At 45.5% G+C, this 23,068-nt stretch overlaps 1 protein-coding gene across 1 annotated transcript in view; it reads left to right on the top strand.

Annotated features, from left to right (window-relative positions):
- IFT80 (intraflagellar transport 80) overlaps window positions 1-23,068 on the top strand; it is a 139,933-nt gene that overhangs the window by 31,937 nt on the left and 84,928 nt on the right. Inside the window, exons 5-6 of the mRNA XM_075003704.1 lie at window positions 14,565-14,675; window positions 17,052-17,120. Of these exons, the coding sequence (XP_074859805.1) occupies window positions 14,565-14,675; window positions 17,052-17,120 (180 nt within the window). The remainder of the gene's footprint in view (window positions 1-14,564; window positions 14,676-17,051; window positions 17,121-23,068) is intronic.

Below are 23,068 nucleotides of genomic sequence, written 5' to 3'. Positions count from 1 at the left end.
GTTCAACCATTGCTAGTTCCCCTTCATCTTCTCATCTGATTTGTCTTTCTTTACCATACACGTTCCCTGACCAAGCCTTTTGTCCGTCTTGGATCCATGTCCAATCTGGTCCTCCCTCCCATCATTAACTTATGCTCTCTACCTACTTTCTCCAGCCCCATTGTGTCCTGGTCCCTGGGTCTCCAGCTTCCTACTTTTCCCCCACCCACCATTCCACCAGCTTCTTATCCCAGTGTACTCCCACCAAATTTCCAGGTCTGCTTCTTGACACTTCTGCATTTGAATCAGGCAGCTTCTTCCTCTGTGCTGCTTGAGCCCCATGGGAGATCACTGAGCACACAGAAAACTCATGCATCTGATGAAGCGGGTCTTTGCCCACGAAGGCTTATGTTCCAAAATATCTGTTAGTCTATAAGGTGCCACAAGACTTCTTGTTGTTCTCGAAGCTACAGACTAACATGGCTACCTCTCTGATACACAGAAAAGACAGGCTCCCTATGGTCAGTTCCTATGCCTAGCCAACAACATCCCAGAACTGGAGTTTAAGGAAAAATCATGTTAAATTCTGAGTTGAAATATGCTCAGTACAGAGGGACTCTAAAGAGAATATAGCTGAAAATCTCTAATAAATCTGCATTGAGTATGTGTGAACTGTGAGTTTTCAAATGTTTATAATTTTGAATAGATTTGATTGGATTTTCAGAGGAACAACAAAAGGCATGTCATTTACAAAAAGTCTACCCTGCTGTAATTTTTCTGTCCCTGCTGCAAAGCGCTAGACTTTTTCAAAGAAAAGCTATCTGGAATTTTTGAACATCGGCAAAACATTTTTCTCTAGCCTCTTTTTGGAAAGAGTTGAACCATTTTGGCTGAAATTGTTTGAGAACAAGAAAAAATCAGCCTGAGGCAGACTCCCAACATGGAAAGTTTTAGCCCAAATGGTGAATGTCTGAGAAAGTTTTATAAGCAACTGAAAAGATACCCTGATAATGGGAAATGTCAGAGTGACCCCAATAATTGGTGGTACTATCAACACTACCTAATAGAAACTCTTTATTTCCTAGTGTTGTTTTATTTTATTTCCCAGCTTCTATTTTGTTATTTTAACTGTAAATATATAGACAAAAATATGTCAAGTTCTGTCTTGAATTGGTTTATACTGTTTCTATTACTTATTTGTCAACCACTTCTAAGTAAATACAACCTTTCATCTAAAGAAATCTTGAGTTTTTTAGGGGTAGTACCTTAGTAAACTTCAATTTTTCAGCCTTGGTTTTTAGTGGATTATCTCAGGTAGTTTGGTATTAATTTTTTTACTTCCTTTATGGATTTTGTATACCTCAAGAAGCTGTTGCCTTTCATTCTCAGTCCTGGAGCCAAATTATACTACTTTGACATGGCAGAGCAGTCGTCATAACCAAATCCTGAATGTATGTTGATTGGGAGAAATAATGTCTTTTATGTGTTATCACGACGAGAACTACAACTTGCATAGAAAATGAAGCATTAGTTTTAGAGGAACCTACAGAATAGATCACTGTCAAATTCTGACATACATATGAGTTGCTGACTTCCAAATTGTAAGGATCAGTTTATTTTGAAAAATGGCAATTACATCAATGAGATAATAAAGACAATCCATCATATTTGTAGGATCTATGAAACACATACAGAAATGTCACTTGATGGTTTTGCAGTATATTATGTGGTATGATTTCTTACATGATTATTGTGGATCTTCCTAATATGATGGCCTTCCTTTAACATCTCAGTGATGCAGTAGTGTGGTTTAAAAATGTGTACATCCTTTTACGGTTTTGCATTATTTTAAGTGGCCAGGTGTATACTACATTTATCCCACAGAAACCCCATTTTCATGAAACAGGAAAAGAGTTTGTCTGGCTGTTCTTAGAGAGGAAAGTTATAGTTACATAACTTCTGTCAAAATACATGAGCTGTGTCTACACGTGCACAAAACAAAATTAGCAGCCCTTTTTCGAAAAAGTGGGAGGAGCATCTACACGTGTAAAACCATCTTTCAAAAGGAAATCGAAAGAATGGGGCGCAGATGTTGAAATCCGAACCCCAATCCCAGATCAGGAAGATTGGCCTCTTTCGAAATACTAAATCGAACGAGTACATGTGTAGATGCTCCACAGTCCGTTTTTTTGAAATACGGGTCTGCTGTGGCACCAGTCAGCTGGAGTGCGGGGCTGCTCCAGCCAGCAGTAGCAGAGATCTATGGTCCCTGCATTCAGCTGCCTTAAAGCTGCACGCATGCAGGAAACCCGTGGCAGGAAGCTGAGCGCATGCTAGGAGCAGCCTCTACACATGCTCCATCCCCATGCTCGAGCGCTGCAGCATGACCATCAGCCAGCCCCCCGGCGAGCCCCACGCCCCCACCCCACTTCGAGTCCCCGCAGGGCTCCCAGGGAGAGAAAAAAAAAGGCGGGGGGGGTCCTCCTGGACAGAGCGGGAGCTGCGGGATCTCCTCAGCCTGTGGAAGGAGGAGGAGGTCCTGCACGAGATGGGGGTCAAGCGGCGCAATGCCACTGCCTTCAGCCGCCTGGCACAGGGCCTCCAGACCAGGGGCCACCCATAGCATACCGCAGAGCAGGTATGCTCCAAGGTTAAAGAGCTGCAGCAGGGCTATGCCCAGGACAGGGACCAGGGCAGCCGCTTCAGGGGCAGCGCCAGTCACATGTCCCTTCTTCCAGGAGCTCCGGGGCATCCTGGGGCCCCAAGATAGCTTCCCACCCCCATTGTTCCTGGACACTTCAGCCAAAGAGGCTCAGCTGGAGGAGGAGGAGCAGCCTGGACTGGGGACCCAGGAGGGTGAGGGAAACCATGGAGTGGTCGAGTAAGGATGGGGACCTCACCATCATCCCCACCCTCGCTCCTCCAGCCGGGCGACAGGGAGACAGACATCACCGAGAGAGCCTCCGCTACGTACAGGGAGGGGCGCACACCTGCTCCACAGGGTGGGGTGACGCAATGGCTAGTTGCCTGCACCCAGGACCGGTGGTCCTGGGCCGCACACAGGCCACCCCCTGCATGGGATGTGGCACCTCCCGGTGGCCCACCAGCAATGCCCAGCACCCACCTTCAGTGGACAGCGCAGCAAGCCACACAGGGGTGGTGGCCGGTGAGTGCCAGACAGCACCTGGGGCCTACACACTGCAGGCTGGGAAGGGCCACCCGCATGAGAGACCCCTGGATGCACCCACAGGCCAAGAGACCCAGCCCATGGAGGGCAGGTCAGTGCCACTTGGGGGGAGGGGTCAGTGTCCTTTGGAGGGGTGGGGGCCCCATGGGGTGGGCTCGGGAGGGTGGGCCATAGACAGGGTCCTCTCCATCCGGGGTACGTTACTGACATGCTGTCCTCCTTTCCACACAGCCCCACCATCCATGGGCTGGGAGAGCCCAGCACCGTCCCTCGTCCCAGAGAGCCCCCCACAGCCTTCGGAGGCGTGGTGTACCATTGGGGCTGTGGCCAGAGGGCCTTCTGCCAGGCCGAGGAGGACCCAGCCAGCCAGTGCCAAGCCGAGGTGGCCGAACAGCACCTGCAGCTCGCCCAGGCCGAGATGGAGTGGCGGAGGGCAGCCTGAGAGAGGCTGCTAACCACACTCAAGGGCATTGTCCATGCCCTCCGGGACCATGCGGCCAATGTTGCCCACTTCCTGGTCCCCCCAGCAGCTCCTCTGACTGAGCCCCACCCCCACCGGGCCCACTCTCTGGCATTACCTACCGGTGCTACCTCCCCACTCCTCCCCACTAGGGATCCCGTATCCAGGGAGGCAGGGACTCCAGGGGCAGACGGGGCTTGCATCCCACCTCCCCTGCCCCGGAATGAGTGCCCCGCCCCCCTCCAAATTAAGTTCCCCCTGTCCCCCTCCAAGGTAGGTTCCTCCCACCCCCCCAAGTTAAGTTCCCACGCCCTGTACATAGTTAACAAGAATAGTGTAGATAAATGTTTATTTTAATGTTCACCACTCAGTGCTGTGGTCCTCCAGGGGATGGTGGGTGGTGGATGTGTGGGTGCGGTGCTGGTGGGGGTGGCAGATACGGCATATCCGCTGCAGCCGTGGCTCATGAGGCCATACACGGGTCACCTCAACCCCACCCCACAGGAGGCATTCAGTCAGCGCCTCAACCATGCCTGCAATGTTGTGGAGCGGGTTTTCAGGTGCCTAAAGGGGCGGTGGAGGTGCTTCCACACATGGCTGGAGGTCGGGGTCCTTAACATGCCCCAGGTGGTGGGCGCCTGTTGCGTCCTCCACAATGTTGTGGAGGGAAAGGGGGATGTCTGTGTCCCCGGGGTGGGGCCTTCCGGCCAACGCCAGCTATGAGCAGCTGGGCACCGCCCCCATCCACCAGGCCGATCGGGACAGCCACAGCATCAGGGAGGCCTTCAGGCAGGCCTTTGCCGACGGCCACCTCTGACCCACATGCGCGCCCACATCCCACGCACATCTGCCACCATGCAGAACAGCATGATGATGTCCTCTGCCACCGGGATTTCTCGCTGGAGGGTGAAGGTGCCGGCCCCCATGTGCCAGCAGAGGCCGGAGTTCCAGAAGAACCAGGCATCGTGGGTGCAGCCAGCCCAACCTACATAGATGTCAATGAACTGGCCCGTCATATCCACCAGGCCCTGGAGCACCACCGAATGGTAGCCCTTCCTGTTGATGTACTGGTCGGCGCTGTGTGGCGGGGCGCGGATGAGGATGTGCGTGCCATCCAAAGCACCGATGCAGTTTGGAAAGCCCAGGTCCTGGAAGCCAGCGATGGTGTTGTCCAGATTCCCCAGGCGGATGACCCTATGGAGCAGCATTGTGTTGATGGCTCTGATGATCTGCGGGGGGCAGGAGGGGGACACGTGCTCTAGTGCAGGTGACAGGCTGTCTCCCCCCGCCTTGGGCCCATTCTGACCCCCTCCCATCTGGCCGCTTGCAGCAATAGATTCTCCTCGCCCCAACCCACCGGTGGGGGATGCGTGACCCAGCCCCACCTTACCTCCATGAGTACAGCCCCAATGGTGGTCTTGCCCACCCCAAGTTGTTGTCCGACAGCGTGGTAGGAGTCCAGGGTGGCCAGCTTCCAGATGGCGATCGCAACCCATTTCTCCAGGGTGAGGGCTGGCCACATGCGGGTGTCCTGGTGCCGAAGTTCGGGGGCAAGCCATTGGCGGATCTCCTTGAAGGTCTGTCTCGATATGCGGAAGTTCCACAGCCACCTTTCCTCACCCCATTCTGCCAGCACCACATGCTCCCACCAGTCGGAGCTGCTGGGGTGGGTCCGGAGGCATTGGGGCACCCGGGAGGGTGCCCAGTGGTGCCCCGGGTTGGGGAGCCCCATGGCCCCAGGGGGACCGCCCAGCCACTTGATGAGATCGGGTGCAGCTGCAGCGATGGTGCACAGCACTGCCAGCAGGGCATCCATCATGAGGGTGTCCTCCTGCAGGAGCTGTCGCTGTGCCTCCATCATGGGCACAGGTGGGCTCTGCTGCCCTGGGAAAGGCTGGGCATCGCTCAGCTCGTGTGGAGTGGACGGTGAAGGGATAGGGCCCTTTAAAGGGTGCAGCTGGCTGCAGCCCCAGAAGGTCTTGTCAGCCATCGGACCCCGTTCGCGGTGTTTCCTGCCTCCCTTCTATCGAAAGAGGGTTTGGAGTCATGTGGATGCTGTCTTTTGAAAGAGCTGCTGCGGCACTTCGAAAGAGCAGATCGAAACGCTGATCCTAGAATGGCATCAGGTGCTCCATTTCGACGGCTGCCATTTTGACGGCCGAACTTCGATTTTCACCCTTTTGAAAGGGCACTCATATTCAGACTCAGCTATTGTGTACAGCTGTACTCAGTGGTTGTGATGTAAAGAGTAAACATTTATCAACAGCTAATTTTGCACTTTCAAATACTACGGAGTAGTTATCTTACTCTTTTGGCTATATCTACACAAGATGCCTCTGTCAACAGAAGTCACTGTCAGAAGAGATTCGCTGGCAAAACTTCTCTCAACAGATTGCGTCCATGTAAAAGTGGGTTGATATTTTGATCTGCTCTGTCAACAGCGTCCACATGCACCAGCTGCTTTGTTGACAAAAGTGGCTCTGAAACTCCAGAAGTGAGACCTGCATGGAGGGCAAGCGCTTCTGGGGCCGCTGGCCCCACATGTCCTTAAAGGGACTCCCCCTACCGAAACGCCTTGCCCAGGCCGAGGCTTGCATACCTCCTGGAGGGACAGCAAAGCCCGTTGCAGGGCTCCCTAGCCATTTGAGTGAGAAACGTGTCTTGCCAGACCACTAGCATGTCAGAGCAGCCCCCGGCTTGCCCTGCACCAAGGACCAGCTGCTGCTGGCCCTTATCTCATCCTTATTGGTGAGAAGGAGAGTCTTTCCAGCATCTCTCATCCTTATTGGTGTCTTCCACCGCATCTAGGAGGATGACCCGCCAAAAGGTAGCCTGTGGAGCACACCTGTGGTGCCCTGTGCCCCACCTGCCCTTGCCCCCTTAGGGGCTCAGGCGGGTCTGGTGGCACCCCACTAGCTCCAGATCAGAGGTGGGACCAGAGGCAGCAGGGTCTGGACCAGAAGGGGGAGCACTGGCGGCAGTTGGAAAGGGAGCGGCAGGGGCTGCAGACATGGTTGTCCAGGCCAGCCAAGCCTCCAAGAGGTCCAGCAGGCAGTCGACCCAGGCCAGCCACTGGTCGGAGGCTCGTGTCTGCTCCAGCTCCCACTGCCCCTCCTCTTCCTGCTGCATCCACTGCCCCATCAAGTCATTTTGCTGCCAGAGGGCAGCCAAGTAAGCACAGAGGGTGTTGTTCTCCAGGTGGCGATGTCCCCTCCAGGCATGGGCACGCCCTGCCATTGGTGAGCTGCTGTCTCACAGGGGCGCTGCTCCAGGTTGCACCAGCTCCAGCTCCTCTGTGGGGCTGCCTGGGTGCACAGTGGGGCTGGCTCAGCCCTTGGACAATGCTGTAAGGGGAGAGGTGGAGAAGGTGAGTCTTTCCAGCAGCACATCCCCTGAAGCATTGCCCTTTGTGAGCAGCAGCTGCCACCTTCAGACATGAGATGGACCTGTCCCAGGTGCACACGCCTATGCCCCCTCACAGCTGGCCCTACTGCATGGAGAGCCTCTGGTGTCACGGGAATGGTCTGTTTGCAGCCCGCACCCAGCCTGTTGCACTAGTGGGCTGGGGGACAAGGGTGACCATGGAGGGTTCCCAGCATGGCTGGTGAGTGAGCTGGGCACAGCTGTGCCCTCCCTGGGCCCTCTGTCCCCACCCACCCATGCGCATGCAGCTTGCAGTACTGTCCACGGAGGCAGATACTGCCTGTTGCGTGCGGCCGTGCCCGTGAGCCAAGAGCTGCAGTCCCTGCTTGTGTGCTTGGGGTTGGGCCATCACTGATGCAGCTGTCCCTTTAGTAGCCATGGCAGGGGTAGGCTGCCACTCCTCCTCCAGGGCCCATGCGGCTTGCAGCAGGGTGGAAGCCAGGCCCAGGGTCTGCCTACTGGGTGTGGGTGGGATGCACCACCATGTACATGGGCACACAGGCTGCACCCACAGCATGGGTTCCAGCCTGAGCTATCCGGGCGAGGCCCATAGCATGCCCCTCCTGCCCCCACAGCCCGGGGCTTTGTGAACCATACGGTGGTCACCAGACAGTCCTGTGAAGAGGTCCAGTGACACTCATGCCGAGGGGGAAGCACTAGAGGGGCTTGAGTCGAGGGGTATGGCGAGTGTCCCCTGGCTGGATTGTGGGTTGGACAGCAGGTCCTGGTCTGGCTCCAGCAGGGTTCCTGGCTCTTCTGCCACTGGCTGCTTCTGGTGGGGGGCGCTCCTCCCAAGTGGCGACTGTGGCACAGCTGGGTGTGGCATTGTTGCCCCTGAACAGGTTGTCAAGTTCTATGAAGAAGGGGCAGGTGGCCATCCCTGACCCCAAACTCCACTGTTTGTCTTGGACATGCACATAGCCCTGGTGGAGCTCTTTGACCTTCACCCACACCTGCTTGAGGGTGTGGGCCGTCTGGCCATGGTCAGCCAGAGCTTCAGCAAGACCAAACCCATCAGATCAGATCAGCCAGGGCTTTGTCGAGGCGAGACTTAAACACCTCCAGGGATGGAGACTCCACTACTTCCCTAGGTAGACCATTCCAATGCTTCACCACCCTCCTACTGAAGAAGTTTTTCCTAATGTTCAACCTGGACCTTCCCAACCGCAACTTGAGGCCATTGTTCTGCATTCTGCCATCCATGACCACTGTGAACAGCCTCTCTCCAACCATTTTGTAACCTTCCTTCAGTAAGTTGAAGGTCTTATCAACTTCCCCCTCAGTCTGCTCTTCTGCAGACTAAACAGTCCCAATTCCCTCAACCTTTCTTCATAGGTCATATGCTCCAGCCTCCTAATTATTTTGGTCACCCTCCACTGGACCCTCTCCAGTGTATCCACGTCCTTCCGATAATTGGGGGCCCAGAACTGGACACAGTACTCCAGATGTGGCTGGATATAGCTCATCATAAAACAGCCCCAGTACCTGGAGCCTTTGCATCGCATCAAGAGAGATGTTTTTTTTCTTTTTCCTCCTCCTTCCACCCCTCCTCTAAAAGCACAGGCATGCAAGTGGGAGAAAAGCCAGCTTCAGAGTCTTTACAAGTTATTTTCATACAATTCTGGGAATTATCACTTGAGCAATCTTTACACACAGAGGTAAGACTGATACAAGATGATGTTTTGAGAAAATATGTCAGTCTCTAGAATCCTTATTGGTCATTTCGTTGGTTTTTGAATTTTCCTGTCATTCCATTGTTGCTGAACAAATAGTTTCTAGTTCAATTAACAATCTGTGTTTCAAACTGCATTTTTTTTAGGAGATGTTATTTCAGTAAGTACAATTGAACTTATCTGCAATGGTCTCTATTTCTATTTATAATTCAGGAAGAAACTTTCCTTTAATTTTAAAGGATGATTTAAAATAAAATATTTATAGTTGATAGTTTCTGCAGTTTCACAAAACACATTTCCTCTACTCGGTTTTGAAAAATTTTTGGACAAAATGAACAGAAAAGGATAAGTTGGTGAATTTATGAGATGTGTTTGGCAATTAACCTTCGTTGTCTAGTTTTATCTGTTCTTCAGGACATTGCAAACCTGGGTCAGTTTACTCACAGATTTGATGCTACTTCCAGGTCAGTTGAAAAACACCCGTTGACTTGAATGGTGCAAGATCAGGTTCTACAACAGCATGCTTTTATACTTTCACTTGATTACACTGTTTAGGTTTCACTGATAAGACAAATTTGCAGTTCTGTGTGTGATTTTGTCAGTACAGTAAGCCCTATAAACCCTAAAAATGTGCAATTTTGAGTTGCGCTTAACTCGCATTAATGCAAGCTAAGCGCAACTCAGAATCCCTCTGCCCCTGGCCCTTGCAACTTGCATTAACGCAAGTTAAGCGCAACTCAGAATCCCTCTCCCCCTGGCCCTGGCTCAATGCCCCCGGCCCTGAGCGGCCCCAGTTCAATCCCCCTTCCAGCCCTGTTCACCACCCATGCACGGCTCTGACTCATCCCCAACCCCTGCGCCCGTCGCTGGCTCCAGCTCACCACCCCTCCCAGGCAGTTCCAACTCGACCTCTCTCTGGCCCTGTTTCAAAACCCCCCCCACTCCTATGTACTCACCACCCAAGCACAGTTCTGGCTAATCTCCCCCCCACACACAGCTCTGGCTCAACCCACATGTGCATGGCCTCAGTTCAACCCGCCAGGAGCCTGGCTCACTTCCCTTGTTCATGGCTCTAGCTCAAACCCTCCACCCTGGTTCAACCACTGCCCCCCATGTTGCTCTGGCTCAATTCCACCTTCCCCTGCCCCCCCCAGGCCTAACCCACCCCAGGTTTAATTTCCCTGTACCCCTCCCACGGCCCCAGCCCACTGCCAAGCTTAACCCTCCCCGACTGTCCCCCTCCCAACCTGAGGACTTACCTTTCAAAAGGAACTCCAGGTGCTCCTGCTACTTCCCCACTGCAGAACGTGCATCCACCAGAGAAAAAAGTTGCCTTCCCAACTTATGCAAAATTCCAATTATGCGAGGGTGCATGGGAGCGCAACCCTTGTGTAAATTGAGGGCCTACTGTACTAAAATAGAGTTTACTTATCTTCATAAGATAATTTCTCTTTACAATTAGTATTAAGTTTTCCATCCTTAAAATCTCTTTAATTAGTTTATCTTGCAGTGTAACTGGATTTTTTTTTTTTGGTGCTTTATCTACTGTAACATTTGTAATGGTATTGACTATAAATTTTAGGAAGTTACCTGAGAAATACAAGAATAAATGTACCATTGTATTCTTTAAAAAGTTAGGCCATCTGTATTTGCAGATATTAAGTAGTACTAGATCTGGAAGCTTCTCACATTCATTACTACGTTAATGAAATCAATACTGTGTTGCTATACAGGGTGAGATCTTTAAATATTTTGTATTCTTGTGCCTATGTAATTTGCTACGTGTACCTTGCATGTCTAGTGCTGCATCATGGAAAAAAAATGCCTGGGTGTCGTGCTTATGGGTGATTCATGATTGGGTGTTATAGGAACTTGTATAATAATTTTAATTTACAGTTATCCTGCTGATACCTACCTTCAGTAGTATTACCTGGGAATGCTTGGGGCTTGTCTACACTACCACCTTTCTTCGAAGGAAGGATGGTAATTAGGGTGTTGGGAGTTTACTAATGAAGTGCTGCCATGCATAGGCAGAATTTCATTAAGCAAATTCCCCCCCACAGCAACTTCGAAGTTTTAAACTTCAAAGTACTGGCACATGTCTAGCCGCGGCATACCTGCCGATACTTTGAAGTGCTGGGGCAACTTCGAAGCCTATGCACGGCAGCACTTCATTAGTGAACTCCCAACACCCTAATTACCATCCTTCCTTCGAAAGAAGGTGGTAGTGTAGACAAGCCCCAAGCGTTCACAGGTAATACTATTGAAGGTAAGCATCAGCAGGATATCTGTAAATTAAAATTACTATACAGGTTGCTATAACACCTCAAACGGAGTAAGGGGACTTCAAAGTTGCCTCAGCACTTTGAAGTACTGGCGGGTGAGCTGCGGCTAGATGCGTACCAGTACTTTGAAATTGCTGTGGGGGGGAATTTGCTTAATGAAGTGCTACCTATGCATGGCAGCACTTCATTAGTAAACTCCCAACACCCTAATTACCATCCTTCCTTCGAAGGAAGGTGGTGGTGTAGACAAGCCCTCGGTGTCGGTAGGTTGGTGCTGCAAAACTGTTGCTACTGCTAGTCATATGAGAGTGGTTTGCCTCCATGAATGCACTATCTGTGCCATATTGCAAAGCTACACATTCAGCCCATGTATTTTGGTTTTGTACATTTCTTCATAATTTCCTTTATTTGTTGGAAATCTGTCTTTTTTGCTATCAGTTCATCTGACATGTAGGGAAAGTAGATTTATAACACTGGATTGGAAGAATCACTTGAGTATATACTGTAAGAAATCTGACAGGAAGTGTGCTGGATGGCTCAATAGGTTCTTTACTTTTAGAATCATAGATCTTAAAAGAAAAAATGAGCGCACAAAAGGTCCAGTGGATGTTTTATATACAATTTCGTCATCTTTTAGTAGTGTTAATGCTTAAATTCAAATAGAGGCTTTGAATAATATTGTACACATCAATAGCACTTGCTCCCAGTTTTTTTGCTCTCTGGGAAAAATCTACCAGAAAACCCTCTGTTTTTCAAAGCCTGTTCAGTTATTTATTTGCCTTTGTTACTGACTTATTTAAAGATTGAAAATATTTGTCCAGTCCAATATGTAAAATAAAGCATGAGAAAGCTCTGAATATTATTAAACATATTTCAGTCTTTTCATAATATAAACTTCTTAAACTTTGCTGTTGTGGTTACCATGATGTTATCAGATGTCTTCATGTGTATATTGTCTTCTAGGCTGTTCACAAAAACCTTTTTATATGTAAGATTGCATGTACATACTCGTGATCATGCTATCCAAAGAATAAATTCTTTTTTTTTTTAATGCATATGTGCAAAAAATGACATTTATTTTCCCCTTTTGACCTTTGGTCTCATTTGAACTGTGCCCACTAATCCATTTCTCCAGTGGTGAGCCTCCTGGCAATTATGGAACCCATGTGGGTTTCCCTATTCATCAGAGGGACGTTGGTCATTCTTGAGGCATCTGAAAAAAGGTTCAGTGAAAGTCTCTCACCTGGCTTCTCACTCTGGGTCACAGGAAGCTCTCCCCAGGGACAGTGGGTCACAGTCGAGCCTTCCCTGGCAGAAGCAGTGGAGTTGGAAGACCCCCTTGTACTTGCTTCATCATCTTTGTTCAGTAAGGTAACAGTAGGAACTTCTCATACAGTCCTGAGGATGATGTAAGGGCTGACCAGGAGCTTTTGAAGAGAGTGGCATCAAACCTGGAGCTGATGGAGCCCTCAGACATCCAGTTCAATGTGTTAAGTGGAACAGCTCCTTCTAGGGTGGCATTGCTACTACATGAGGGAGAGGTGAAACTAATCAAGGCTCTGTGGCAGACACTCACTTCTCTGCCTTCGCCCCTCCCCACCCCCACTTCCAAGCAATGGAAAGAAAACACTTCAACTCCACTCAGGGTTTTGAATATCATCACAACCACTCCTCCCCAAGTTCACTGGTCGTGTTGGCAGCCAATGAGCACAATAGACAGGGCCAGCTGGGACTGACGCCTGAAAATAAGGAGAGAGGCTCAATCTCTTTGGCAGAAAATCATATGCTATATCCAGCCTCCAGCTGAGAGGGCCAACTGTCTGGCTTTGCTTCACCATTATTATTTAATATTTGGCAGTCCATGGCCAAGATTGCGTACTTGCTTCTAGACGAGTCCAGGAAGTAATTCGTGGCTGTCTTATATGAGAGCTGGGCTAGCTCATTTGTCAGCTCTGTGCCATGTGGCCCTCCATCTGTGGGATTTCTACATTCAGCATAAAATCCACCTGGAAGCTTGGCACCTATCTGGTGTCTGGAACATGCTGGCAAATCATCTCATTACGTCCTCCTTATTGCACCATGAGTGGTTGGAGGTTGTCAGAATGGTCTTCCAGAAGTGGGCAACTCTCTGATTGGACCTGTTCCCCACCAGACGGAACAGAAAGTGTTACCAGTTCTTCTCTCTCCAGTGCCTTTCTAGAGGCTCATTTTCTGTTGCTTTTCTCCTGTTTTGGTCAGGAGACGTGATATTTGACTTCTTGACAGGTTCATGCATCAGCAGAATCCTCTCAAAAATCAAGACAGACCATGCCTGAGTCATTATAAATAAATGTCTGTTCCAAGAGTAGTATAGTCCATCAAATGGGAGGTTCTGTATGGATTGCTGAAACCCATGTCTCCCCCAGTTGCTTCTCTTGTCCCAGATGTCACGTCTTGGAATCTTTGCTCTGTAACATTTCAGATATTTGGTTTCCCCTTTGTTTTTTGTTTTGTTTTTGTTTTCAGTTGCATTAGTGATAGTACTATATAAATATTTTTTAAAATGGTTTACTGGTAGTTTAGTTATTAAGGTTATTTAGCTCTGGATCATTGTGTAGTTTAAGCCAGTTATAAGTCAAGCTCTTCCAGGGCTCTCATTCTTCATTTGATCTTTAGTCCAGCTTGAAGCTGATCTTCCTCTTGTCATGCCTAAGTAAAAATTCTAGATCAGGAGTGTCCAACCCATGGCCCTGGACAGCTAGTAAAGCGGCCCCACAAGATCATAAACTTTTAACATTATTATGTGATTTATATACATTAACTATATTGTGTATTTTATATGCGGCCCAAGACAATTCCTCTTCACTCAGTGCGGCCCGGGCAAGCCAAAAGGTTGGACACCCATGTTCTAGATCAAACAGCATGTATCATTTGGAAAGAAAGGCTTGTTTGTGTTTTTGTTGAAGTTAGTAATAGTGTTGCCAGTGCATTCAATGGAAGCAGGCCAAAATGCCCAATGCAGACCAACATTTCTGACTATTTTAATTTCTCAGAGAAGCACACTCTCCAGCATGATGGTCAGTTTGTACCAGCTTTTACCTTTTGGTTCTTAGTGGACTTTCAAACACCAAGAGAGAGGGGGGTCAGAGGTAGGAATTCCTTGCTTTGAGGCTCTTTTAATTTAGTGAAAGTTACATATGCATTAAAGTTTTAGGGCAGTGAAATGGCACAAACTAATTTTGGTTCGTCAAGTTCAAAGAAAACTGAGAGAAACGTTACAGGGTCCTAACCAACCTACTTGCATGTGCAATGTGGTGTCAAATGCAGTTCAGTGTTGATAAGTGGAAAGTAGTGCACATTGGATGGAAAAATTTAAACTATTCATATACCATACAGGATTCTAAATCGTATCAAGAGTGGAAGGGGATCAATATGGACAACTCAGTGAAGACCCTGGATCAATTCACAGTTGTGATAGAAAATAACCCAGCTTTTTAAAACGCTGGAGGACAAGATGCTATGGTAATGGGCACCATATAAAAATAAGATATCTAATTTTCTTACTTAACTTTGTTTAGGCAAATTCCATTTGATTTCAAAGATAGGAAGACTGGAGAAAAGTGTAGAAGCTCACTGTGGAGCTGTGCTGGCAGGAAGATGGAATTATGAAGGAACAGCGTTGGTCACAGGTAAAATTTTTTTTTGTTAAAAAACTAAACATGGAAATCAAAATAAAAGATACATTTGCAAGAAAGTTTATAGTTTAAAGATATGAAGTTCATATGCAAAATAACTTCAAAGATAGTAATGGTACAGTACACGTCAAGCCAGGATATAAGTGTAAAGCATGCCAGCCTGAAATAGAGTGTGTGGCTGTGTGGACCCTATTGTCATGCAAAAAAGTGCCATAGTACTACACTCTATTAATCTACAACAGCTTAAGGAAGTGGTGGGCAACCATGGACTGCATGTACCCCATCAGGGTTGTATGTGGAGCCCATGTTTACTGTTGCCCATGCACAGGATTGCCAGATTCAGCGTGTTTTTTCTCTTGCCAGTATTACTAAAATGATACACATGTAAAGCAAGGATGTGAAGTGTGATGTGTGCTTATTGCACACAACACTGACGGAGAGAGCCATGCACTTCCTCTGCATCCAGTCAAAGTGCTGCTATGGTTCAGTTAGCACACCCCACATATTCTAGGTGCACAAGTGCACTTAACAAAAGTACCCTATCCCAGGAGACTATCTTCATTACACCAATCTTGTGGCCCACAGAGATGGAGGAGGACCACTCATCCATCCCTCTCAGTAGCCTAGCTTGCACATCACAGACTTAAGAAATCATGTCTGAGTTATTGAACTGTAAACAAATGAGCAGTGCTAGTAATGATAAATAAGGGATGTAGAGCCAGGGGAAGTTGAATAATTATTAGTTCTCCTCAGAAGCAGAGTCAGGCCGGAAGATCACAGGACTCTGTGTGGAGAGGAAGCTGTGATGACAGCTGCAGAAAAGCAATTTTAAGATATTTTTCATGAGACATAGTCTGTCTAATTAGCAAATAAATAAATTAGCTGTCAGGCGAGCAAAAATTTAATCATGATTGGTCATGGGCTTAATTGCACAATTAATAATAGAATAGCAGTTTTTAAGATTTTTGGATGTTTTCTACATTTTCAAATAAATTTATTTCTATTACAAAAGAATATGAAGTGTACAGTCCTCACTGTATTTTTAATTACGTATATTTACACTGTAAAGTATAAAACAATTACTGTTTTACAGTTCACTTAATACAGGTACTGTAGTGCAATTTCTTTGTCATGACAGTGTTGCCTGCTTTTTGCTTACAATTTCCCCTGAAAGTGAGAATAGGTGTTTACATGCCACTGTTGTAGCTGGTGTTGCAAGACATTTACATACTAGGTGCACTAAAGACTCATATGTCACTCATGTGTCAATGCTGATGACAGGTTCTGCTTTGTAACAATCCAAAGAAGAGTGGACTGGTTTCATCATCTGAGTCAGGTACCAGCAGCAGAAGTTGATTTTCTTTTTGTCTGTCTGTCTTTTATAGTTTGGGTTCGGTAGTTTCAGCATTGGAGTTGTGTTCTTTTAAGGCTTCTGAAAGCATGGTCCACTCTTTGTCCCTTTTAAATTTTGAAAAGCACTTAAGATTCTTAAACCTGAGGTCAAGATTTTAAGAAATGTTTTTAAGAAAGCTCACATTGCAAAGTGGTCTTGAAACGAACAACTTGCTGAATCATCATACAGGACTGCTATAACATGAAATATATGGAAACATTACATAAAGAGAGCCAGGGACATGCAGGTCTCCCGTAAGGAGTTCAGTCACAAATTTAATTAACCCATTTTTTTAACGAGCATCATCAGCATGGAAATATGTCCTCTGCAGTGGTGGCCAAAGCATGAAGGGGCATATGAGTGTTCAGCATATTTGCATCTAAATACCTTGCAATGTCAGCTGCAAAAGTCCCGTGAAAATGTCTGTTCTCACTCTCTGATGATCTTGTAAATAAAAAGTGGGCAGCCTTCTCTGCTGCAAGTGTAAGCAAACTTGTTTGTCTTAACAACTGACTGTACAAGAAATAGGGCTGAGTGGACTTGTAGGCTCTAAAGTTTTGCATTGTTTTGTATGATGTTATGTAAACCGATTGCACAGTGCACATATGAGATGAATTACAAAATACTTCTGTCTTGTATTTATAGTTTTTGCATTGCAAATATTTCTAATGTAAATAATGGGGGCAGCGTACTCTTTGTTTTCTGCATTGTAATTGAAATAAATATATTTGAAAGTATAGAACTCATCCAAAATATTTAATAGATTTCCACTGGTATTCTATTATTTAATAGCTTGATTAAAACTGCAATTAATTGGGATGAATATTTTGAGTTTATTGCGTGAGTTAACCGCGATTAATCAACAGCCCTAGAATAAATAAATAAATATAAGCCCTAAACGTATTAAAGTATAAAACAGACATATATTTCAAACTTCTTGAATTTTAGAAAAAAATGTGCTAATTTTGTGTTTACAGCTGGCGAGGATGGACAAATAAAAATCTGGTCAAAAAGTGGAATGCTGAGATCAACTTTAGCACAGCAAGGTAAGTTAATATCATTCCTTAGAGTGTGGTTTCACATATTTAATTTCAACTATATATAATCTCTTCTAATGCCTTCAACTAAATCTGGCAGTAGTTGGTCATGTGAAGATATTAAGGCTTGAGTCAACTTTCATTAAAATCAAAGGCAATATTTCTGTTGACTTCACTGGAAGAGACAAGACTTCTTTAGTGCAGGCTTCTTGAAAGCCTATCTCATTTGAAAACTGAAGACTTTTGGCTGGCAAATAAGTTTTGCAAAAGGTTCCTGCTCCAAAACATATTTCAGACAATATATCGGTTACAAAAGTTGTAAATTCAAATTGTAACAATAGGTCAGCAAGTGAAGTTTGAAAAGTTTAAGAATTGGTCATTACAAAAATGAAACTATGTTAATATTTTCTGATATTCTTTCCATCTATTTTAATGAAGTGAATTGTAAACTTGACAAATATTTGCAGATCCTAAAATGTAAGACGTTAATTTTCTTTAACTGAGGGCATCTTTAATGTGCATAAAATCTTTGGTACCAGTACTCACTGACACTCTGGCTGTGGCCACACTTGGCCAAACCTTCTATATGGCCATGCAAATGGCCAAATCGAAGAATACTAATGAGGAACTGAATTGAATATTCAGCACCTCATTAGCATTGGGTTGCTTCTGGCTGCAGCTCTTCGAAAGCACCGATTTCAAAGGCACACAGCTCAGTGCAGCTACACGGGGGTCCTTTTCGAAAGGACCCCGCACATTTCAAAATCCCCTTTTTCCCCTCAGCTGAGAGGAATACGGGGATTTCAAAACATGTGGGGTCCTTTCAAAAAGGACCCCCATGTAGCCACACCAAGCCGCATGCGTTCGAAAGTGGCACTTTCGAAGCGCCACAGCTGGAAGCGCCCTAATGCTAATGAGGCACTGAATATTCAATTCAGTGCCTCATTAGTATTCTTCAATTTGGCCATTTGCATGGCCATTGTGAAAATTTGGCCAAGTGTAGCCACAGCCTCTATGTCTGCTAGCCCAGGACCAACTTCACTTTCAGTATCAGTGCCTTTTTCCAGAACCAGTGTATAGTCAAGGCTGGTACCAGTACTGTCAACTGTTCCTTTGGTACTGATAGCTTCAGTCAGATGAGATGTGGATAACCCTGGACACTTGATGGTGGTGACCTTAGCTTTGCAGTCAAGGGGAGTTAGTATTTTCCAAACCTGTGATGCTTTTTTTAAAAGAGCGTTAGGAGCAGTGGCCCCATCACCATCATCAAGATATTTGAAGAGACACAGTCGAGCTCAAGGGCTCTCCCTCTCATTCCCCATCTTGATCTTGATTTTGAAGATGGAGACATCGCAGAAATCATTGGATCATTTTCATTCCCACGGTAGAGATAGGGGACCCTGGCCTACTTCTTTCTGTCTCCCAGTGCTATATCCTTATCTTCAGTGGCCTCTGTGGAATCCTTGGAATGTCCTTCATTTAATAAAGTCCCAACCATCTTCTCACTCTAAGGCAGGGGTGGAGAACGCTGTTTGGGCAGGGGGCCACTGGCTCATATTATAATCAGTTGGGGGCTCCACACAAGTGAGAATAAAAAATAAAACAAAAAAGCAACCCTCATTAATTTGGCCCCCAAGTGAGCAGAAAAAAGATCCCTCACAAATGTGAGCCCCAACAGAGAAGCGGAACTTTAAAAAAAAAAAAGAAAAAAGGAAAAAAAAGGACACTCCTCTCACGCTGCAGCTCCATGCCAAGAGGGCAGGGGCGTTGAGGCTCAGCCAGGCCTGATTAACTCTTCTGGGCTTGGGGATGGTAGATTTGTTGGGGTCCCCTATGTTCTGGGATTCATTCATTCATTCATTTGTGCCATGCTGATTAGTGTAGGCGATCATGGTCCTCCACGCCATCTATTACGAGTACTCTGGAGCATCTCCACAGTACTGTGGCAATGCAACCATGAAGTGATACTATCCAATGTTTTCTCACATTGTCTGCCTCGTCCTCACTTTCCATTATACCTTCCTGTTGTCACTAAATTTTCAAGTACAGACTTTCTAATTATATGGCCAATAAATTTTGCCTGCCTTGTTCTTATCCTATTTAACAGTGTTCTTTTGCTGTTGGCTTATTTAATACAGACTCATTCGTCCTTTTGGTTGTCCATGAGACGCACAACATCATTCTTAAAAACCATATTTCTGTGGCTTCGACGTACTCCTCAACTTGTTTGCTGATAGTCCATGATTCTCATCCATGAATGAGGACTGGTTCTGCATAACATCGCAGCACTCTTTTCTTAACCTCCAATGATAAAGATCTGTTTGTGAGAATGCTTCTCATTTTCTGAAATGCTGCTTTCGCTTGAGCGATTCTGCATTTCACTTCAGTTAAACATCTACCACTGAATGTGATATAGGATCCTAAGTACTTGAATTTATTCACTTGACGAAGAACTGTTCCATTTGCTAGTACCTTACATGTTGGCAGTACCTTCGTCTTCGTAATAACCATTACTTCGGTCTTTGAGATGTTCAGCTTGAGTCCCTTCAGCTCGCTTTCTTTATTGACAACGTTAAGCATTTCCTGAAGATCTTTTTCACTTTCTGCTATTAAAACAGTATCATCTGCATACCTCAGGTTGGTGATGTTACATCCTCCAATGTTTAATCCTGGCAGACCTTCTATTTTGTGCATTATTCTTTCGCTGTACAAGTTAAAAAAGATCAGGTGAAAGAACACAACCTTGTCTCACTCCTTGTTTTATCTTCGCATATCTATTAAGGTTTTTTTCGACCTGGATGGCTGCTGTCTGTCCCCAGTAGATGTTTTTAATTATTCTCAAATCCTTCCCATCTATATCCATTTCTTCCAACAGTTTCATCATTTCTTCATGTTTTACTCTGTCGAACACTTTCTCATAGTCGATGAAGCACAAATATATGTCCTTTTGAAAGGGACATATGCTCTGGGATGGGGCCAAAAATTAGTTGTCAGTGAGTGTCAGGGAGTTGCTGGAGAGTGGGCTGGGTCTGCAGGGTTAGAGCAGGAGATAGGATGCAGGAGGAGGACAGTGATAATGATACAAGGCTTGGTTGAGAACTACTGGATGTAGGAATGGGCTGCGGGTATGAAGTAGGAGGAGGCAGGGGATTGGGGCACCTGTCTGGTGCAGCTCCTGTGAGGGGTGCAGGTGGCTGTGTGCCACCCTGCACTTGCAGGCACTCACCAACTCCCACCGCTCTCATTGGCTCTGATTCCAGGACACTGAGAAAAATGGTGGTGGAGCCTGCAAGTGAGTGCAAGGATAGAGCTTCAATGCGTGGCCTGCAGAGCTGCTTCCTGCCTTTTGCTAAAATAATATTCAAAATTCACTTCAAAAGAAATTTTGGCATTCCAAATAAGCCAGACTGTCCACTTTACCTGTGTTCTTCCTTATTCTCCCCATCTCCAGCATTGAGAAGAGACTTCATTATTTGTAAGATGAGCTTTGGCATTTGTACCTACAGAAAACAAAATAGGTGAAACATTATCTAAGCTCTTTGTTGCCATGGTGGATAAAGCCTGACGTCCAGCATTTTCCTCTCTAAAGATCTCCAAGTGGATCTCTGGCTGTCTCCTACTTTGTAATTAGCTGGCACACATTCCTCCTCCACATGTGGGTACGTTCCTTCAGTAGCATCACTTAAAGGAAGTATTTCTGCTTGATATTTTCAAGACCGCAATGTGGAGTTCCCGCTGCTCATTTTTGCGATGCTATGCATTGCTCCTAGTCTTTTCCACTAGTGAAGCCTTTTGGATGGCATTTCTTCAAATAGCCATACCACTTACATCCTTACCTCTCCGTCCTCTCTGTGTAGTGCTTGTCAGTCACCCACAGTGGAATACACATAGGGACCAGTGCTTGAAGAAGAAAGAGAAGTTATTCATATTTTGTAATTGGAATTCCTCATGATATGTGGTCTCCAGCAGTAATCCATTACCTTCTCTTCTTTCCTTTTGCTTCCAGTAATCTGTCATTCATGGTAAGGAGGAATGAGGGAGGCATTAGTCTGCCCCATCCTTCATATCTTTAGCACACAGCATGAGAATAACAAGGGCACATTCAATGAACGTTGCTTGCATGAATTATCTAGACTTTGATGCATGGAACACATACATACCTTCAGTGGAATATATATGGGGACCACACATCTTGAAGAACTCCTATTAGGAAGGATTAGTAACTTTTTTTTTAAACTGAAAAGTTTTATGGTTGCCCACTTCCTCAAGGCAAATTTTTGTAATTTAATATGAGAAAAAATAGTTTGTTCGTTTTTTATTAACGAGATGACTACCTATAAGAATATATTTTATGTATATAAAAATATTGAATTTTTAAAGCATTACCACAAATGTAATTTTAGTTTGACCCCAAAGAGAAGACTTTATTGTGGCCTTAGTACTATAAAATAGTTTTATTTTTTTTCTCATGCCGCTCTTCCAACATATTATTGATCATAAAATATTGATCTTTTGGTTTTGTTATGGAAATATAAAAATGTACCATCTATACACAAGTATATCGGAAATAGAATTTACAAATAAACTTGTGACACAATTTATTGACTTTTCTACCTTTCCTCCTGTAACAAGAATGAACAACTGCTGGCCTCCCAAAACCTTTTTGTAGCTTCCCTCAACGTCTCCTTTCTCAAAAGTAAGGGAAAAAAAGGCAATACTTGCCCAGAAAGTCAAAAAAATCAAACTCTGTCAGACTCAGTATTAGTAAGTTACAGCTATGAAATAATTAGGATGTTTAAAGTGAGGAGAGGATGTTTAATCCTAACTACATTGTAATGTATGGCTGTTTTCTTGAGGAAGAATAGTAAAATATTTTTTATCAGTTTATCCCTTTCTCCCTATGCTCGCGTATTGTCTGACTCCGGCCCATGATGTAAGAAGATATGTCATTTTTGTCAAAGGGTGGGGACTAGCTGTTCTGGAAGGACTGATCTCTCAGAGCTATGGTCTCCAACCCCAAACTCTCAGTGGCTGGCAGGGCTGAGTACAAGTAGCTTTGCATCATGTAGCATGCTCATAACCAGCTTTTGTTACTTAGATCTTTTTTCACTTTTGAGTGTTCTTCATCCCATTTCTCTGACCTGTCCCAAAACTGGGAGTTTCTGCTAGAAAGGAGGTGTATAAAAACCTGGTGTAACTTAGTGACAGAGCCATATTTTGCAATTATTTTCATGCAAGTTATGACACATGAAATATAAACAGAAGTTTAATATGTGACCACTGTATTACAAAGAATTTAACACGTTTTAGCGCATTCTTTTATGTATACAGATCGACTGATTTGCACTAGTAAAAGCCCTCCTTCAGCAAAGTACTTAACCACATGCCTCTATTAACCCAAGGAATCAAGCCTAGTGAAGTCAGGCTACTTGTATGATAAAGTACTTTGCTGAACTGGGGCCATACAGAAAGACCTACTTTTGAGTTTGGCTTTGTAACCTAGGCTTTGAACACTGATACAACTTTCTGGATATTTTAAAACTTACCTTAAAGCCATATAGTTTAGAAGTGCTAGTATAACAAGCTGCAAAATACTTATATTTCTAAAAATATTTCCCTTTCTAATTACTGTAAAATGTATTTCAGTTAAGACACTCAACTAAGTTTTGTTTTTCAGACTTTGTACACTGAGATCACATGATCTTTTGACATTTTTAAGAAACCACATGCACCTGGGTTTGGGTTAAATGTCAGACCCTTATCTCTTTCTAAAACAAATTATCTAAATCCTTTCAACCTGCCGAAGGCATTTTAAACCACAGGAGTGGAGGTTAAAAAAAAGAGCATTTCAATTGTTTTAAGGAAGTTCATAGCTCACATATAATGTTTTTCACATTTATAGTGCAAAAAGGAAGATAAGCCTACAATCCTTTTGACATAATTTTTATAAATTATTT

This window comes from Carettochelys insculpta, chromosome 10, assembly GCF_033958435.1.
Source record: "Carettochelys insculpta isolate YL-2023 chromosome 10, ASM3395843v1, whole genome shotgun sequence".
Lineage (NCBI taxonomy): Eukaryota > Metazoa > Chordata > Testudines > Carettochelyidae > Carettochelys > Carettochelys insculpta.
The sequence above is the reverse complement of the archived record's forward strand: the minus strand, read 5'-3'. Positions and strand labels throughout refer to the sequence as shown.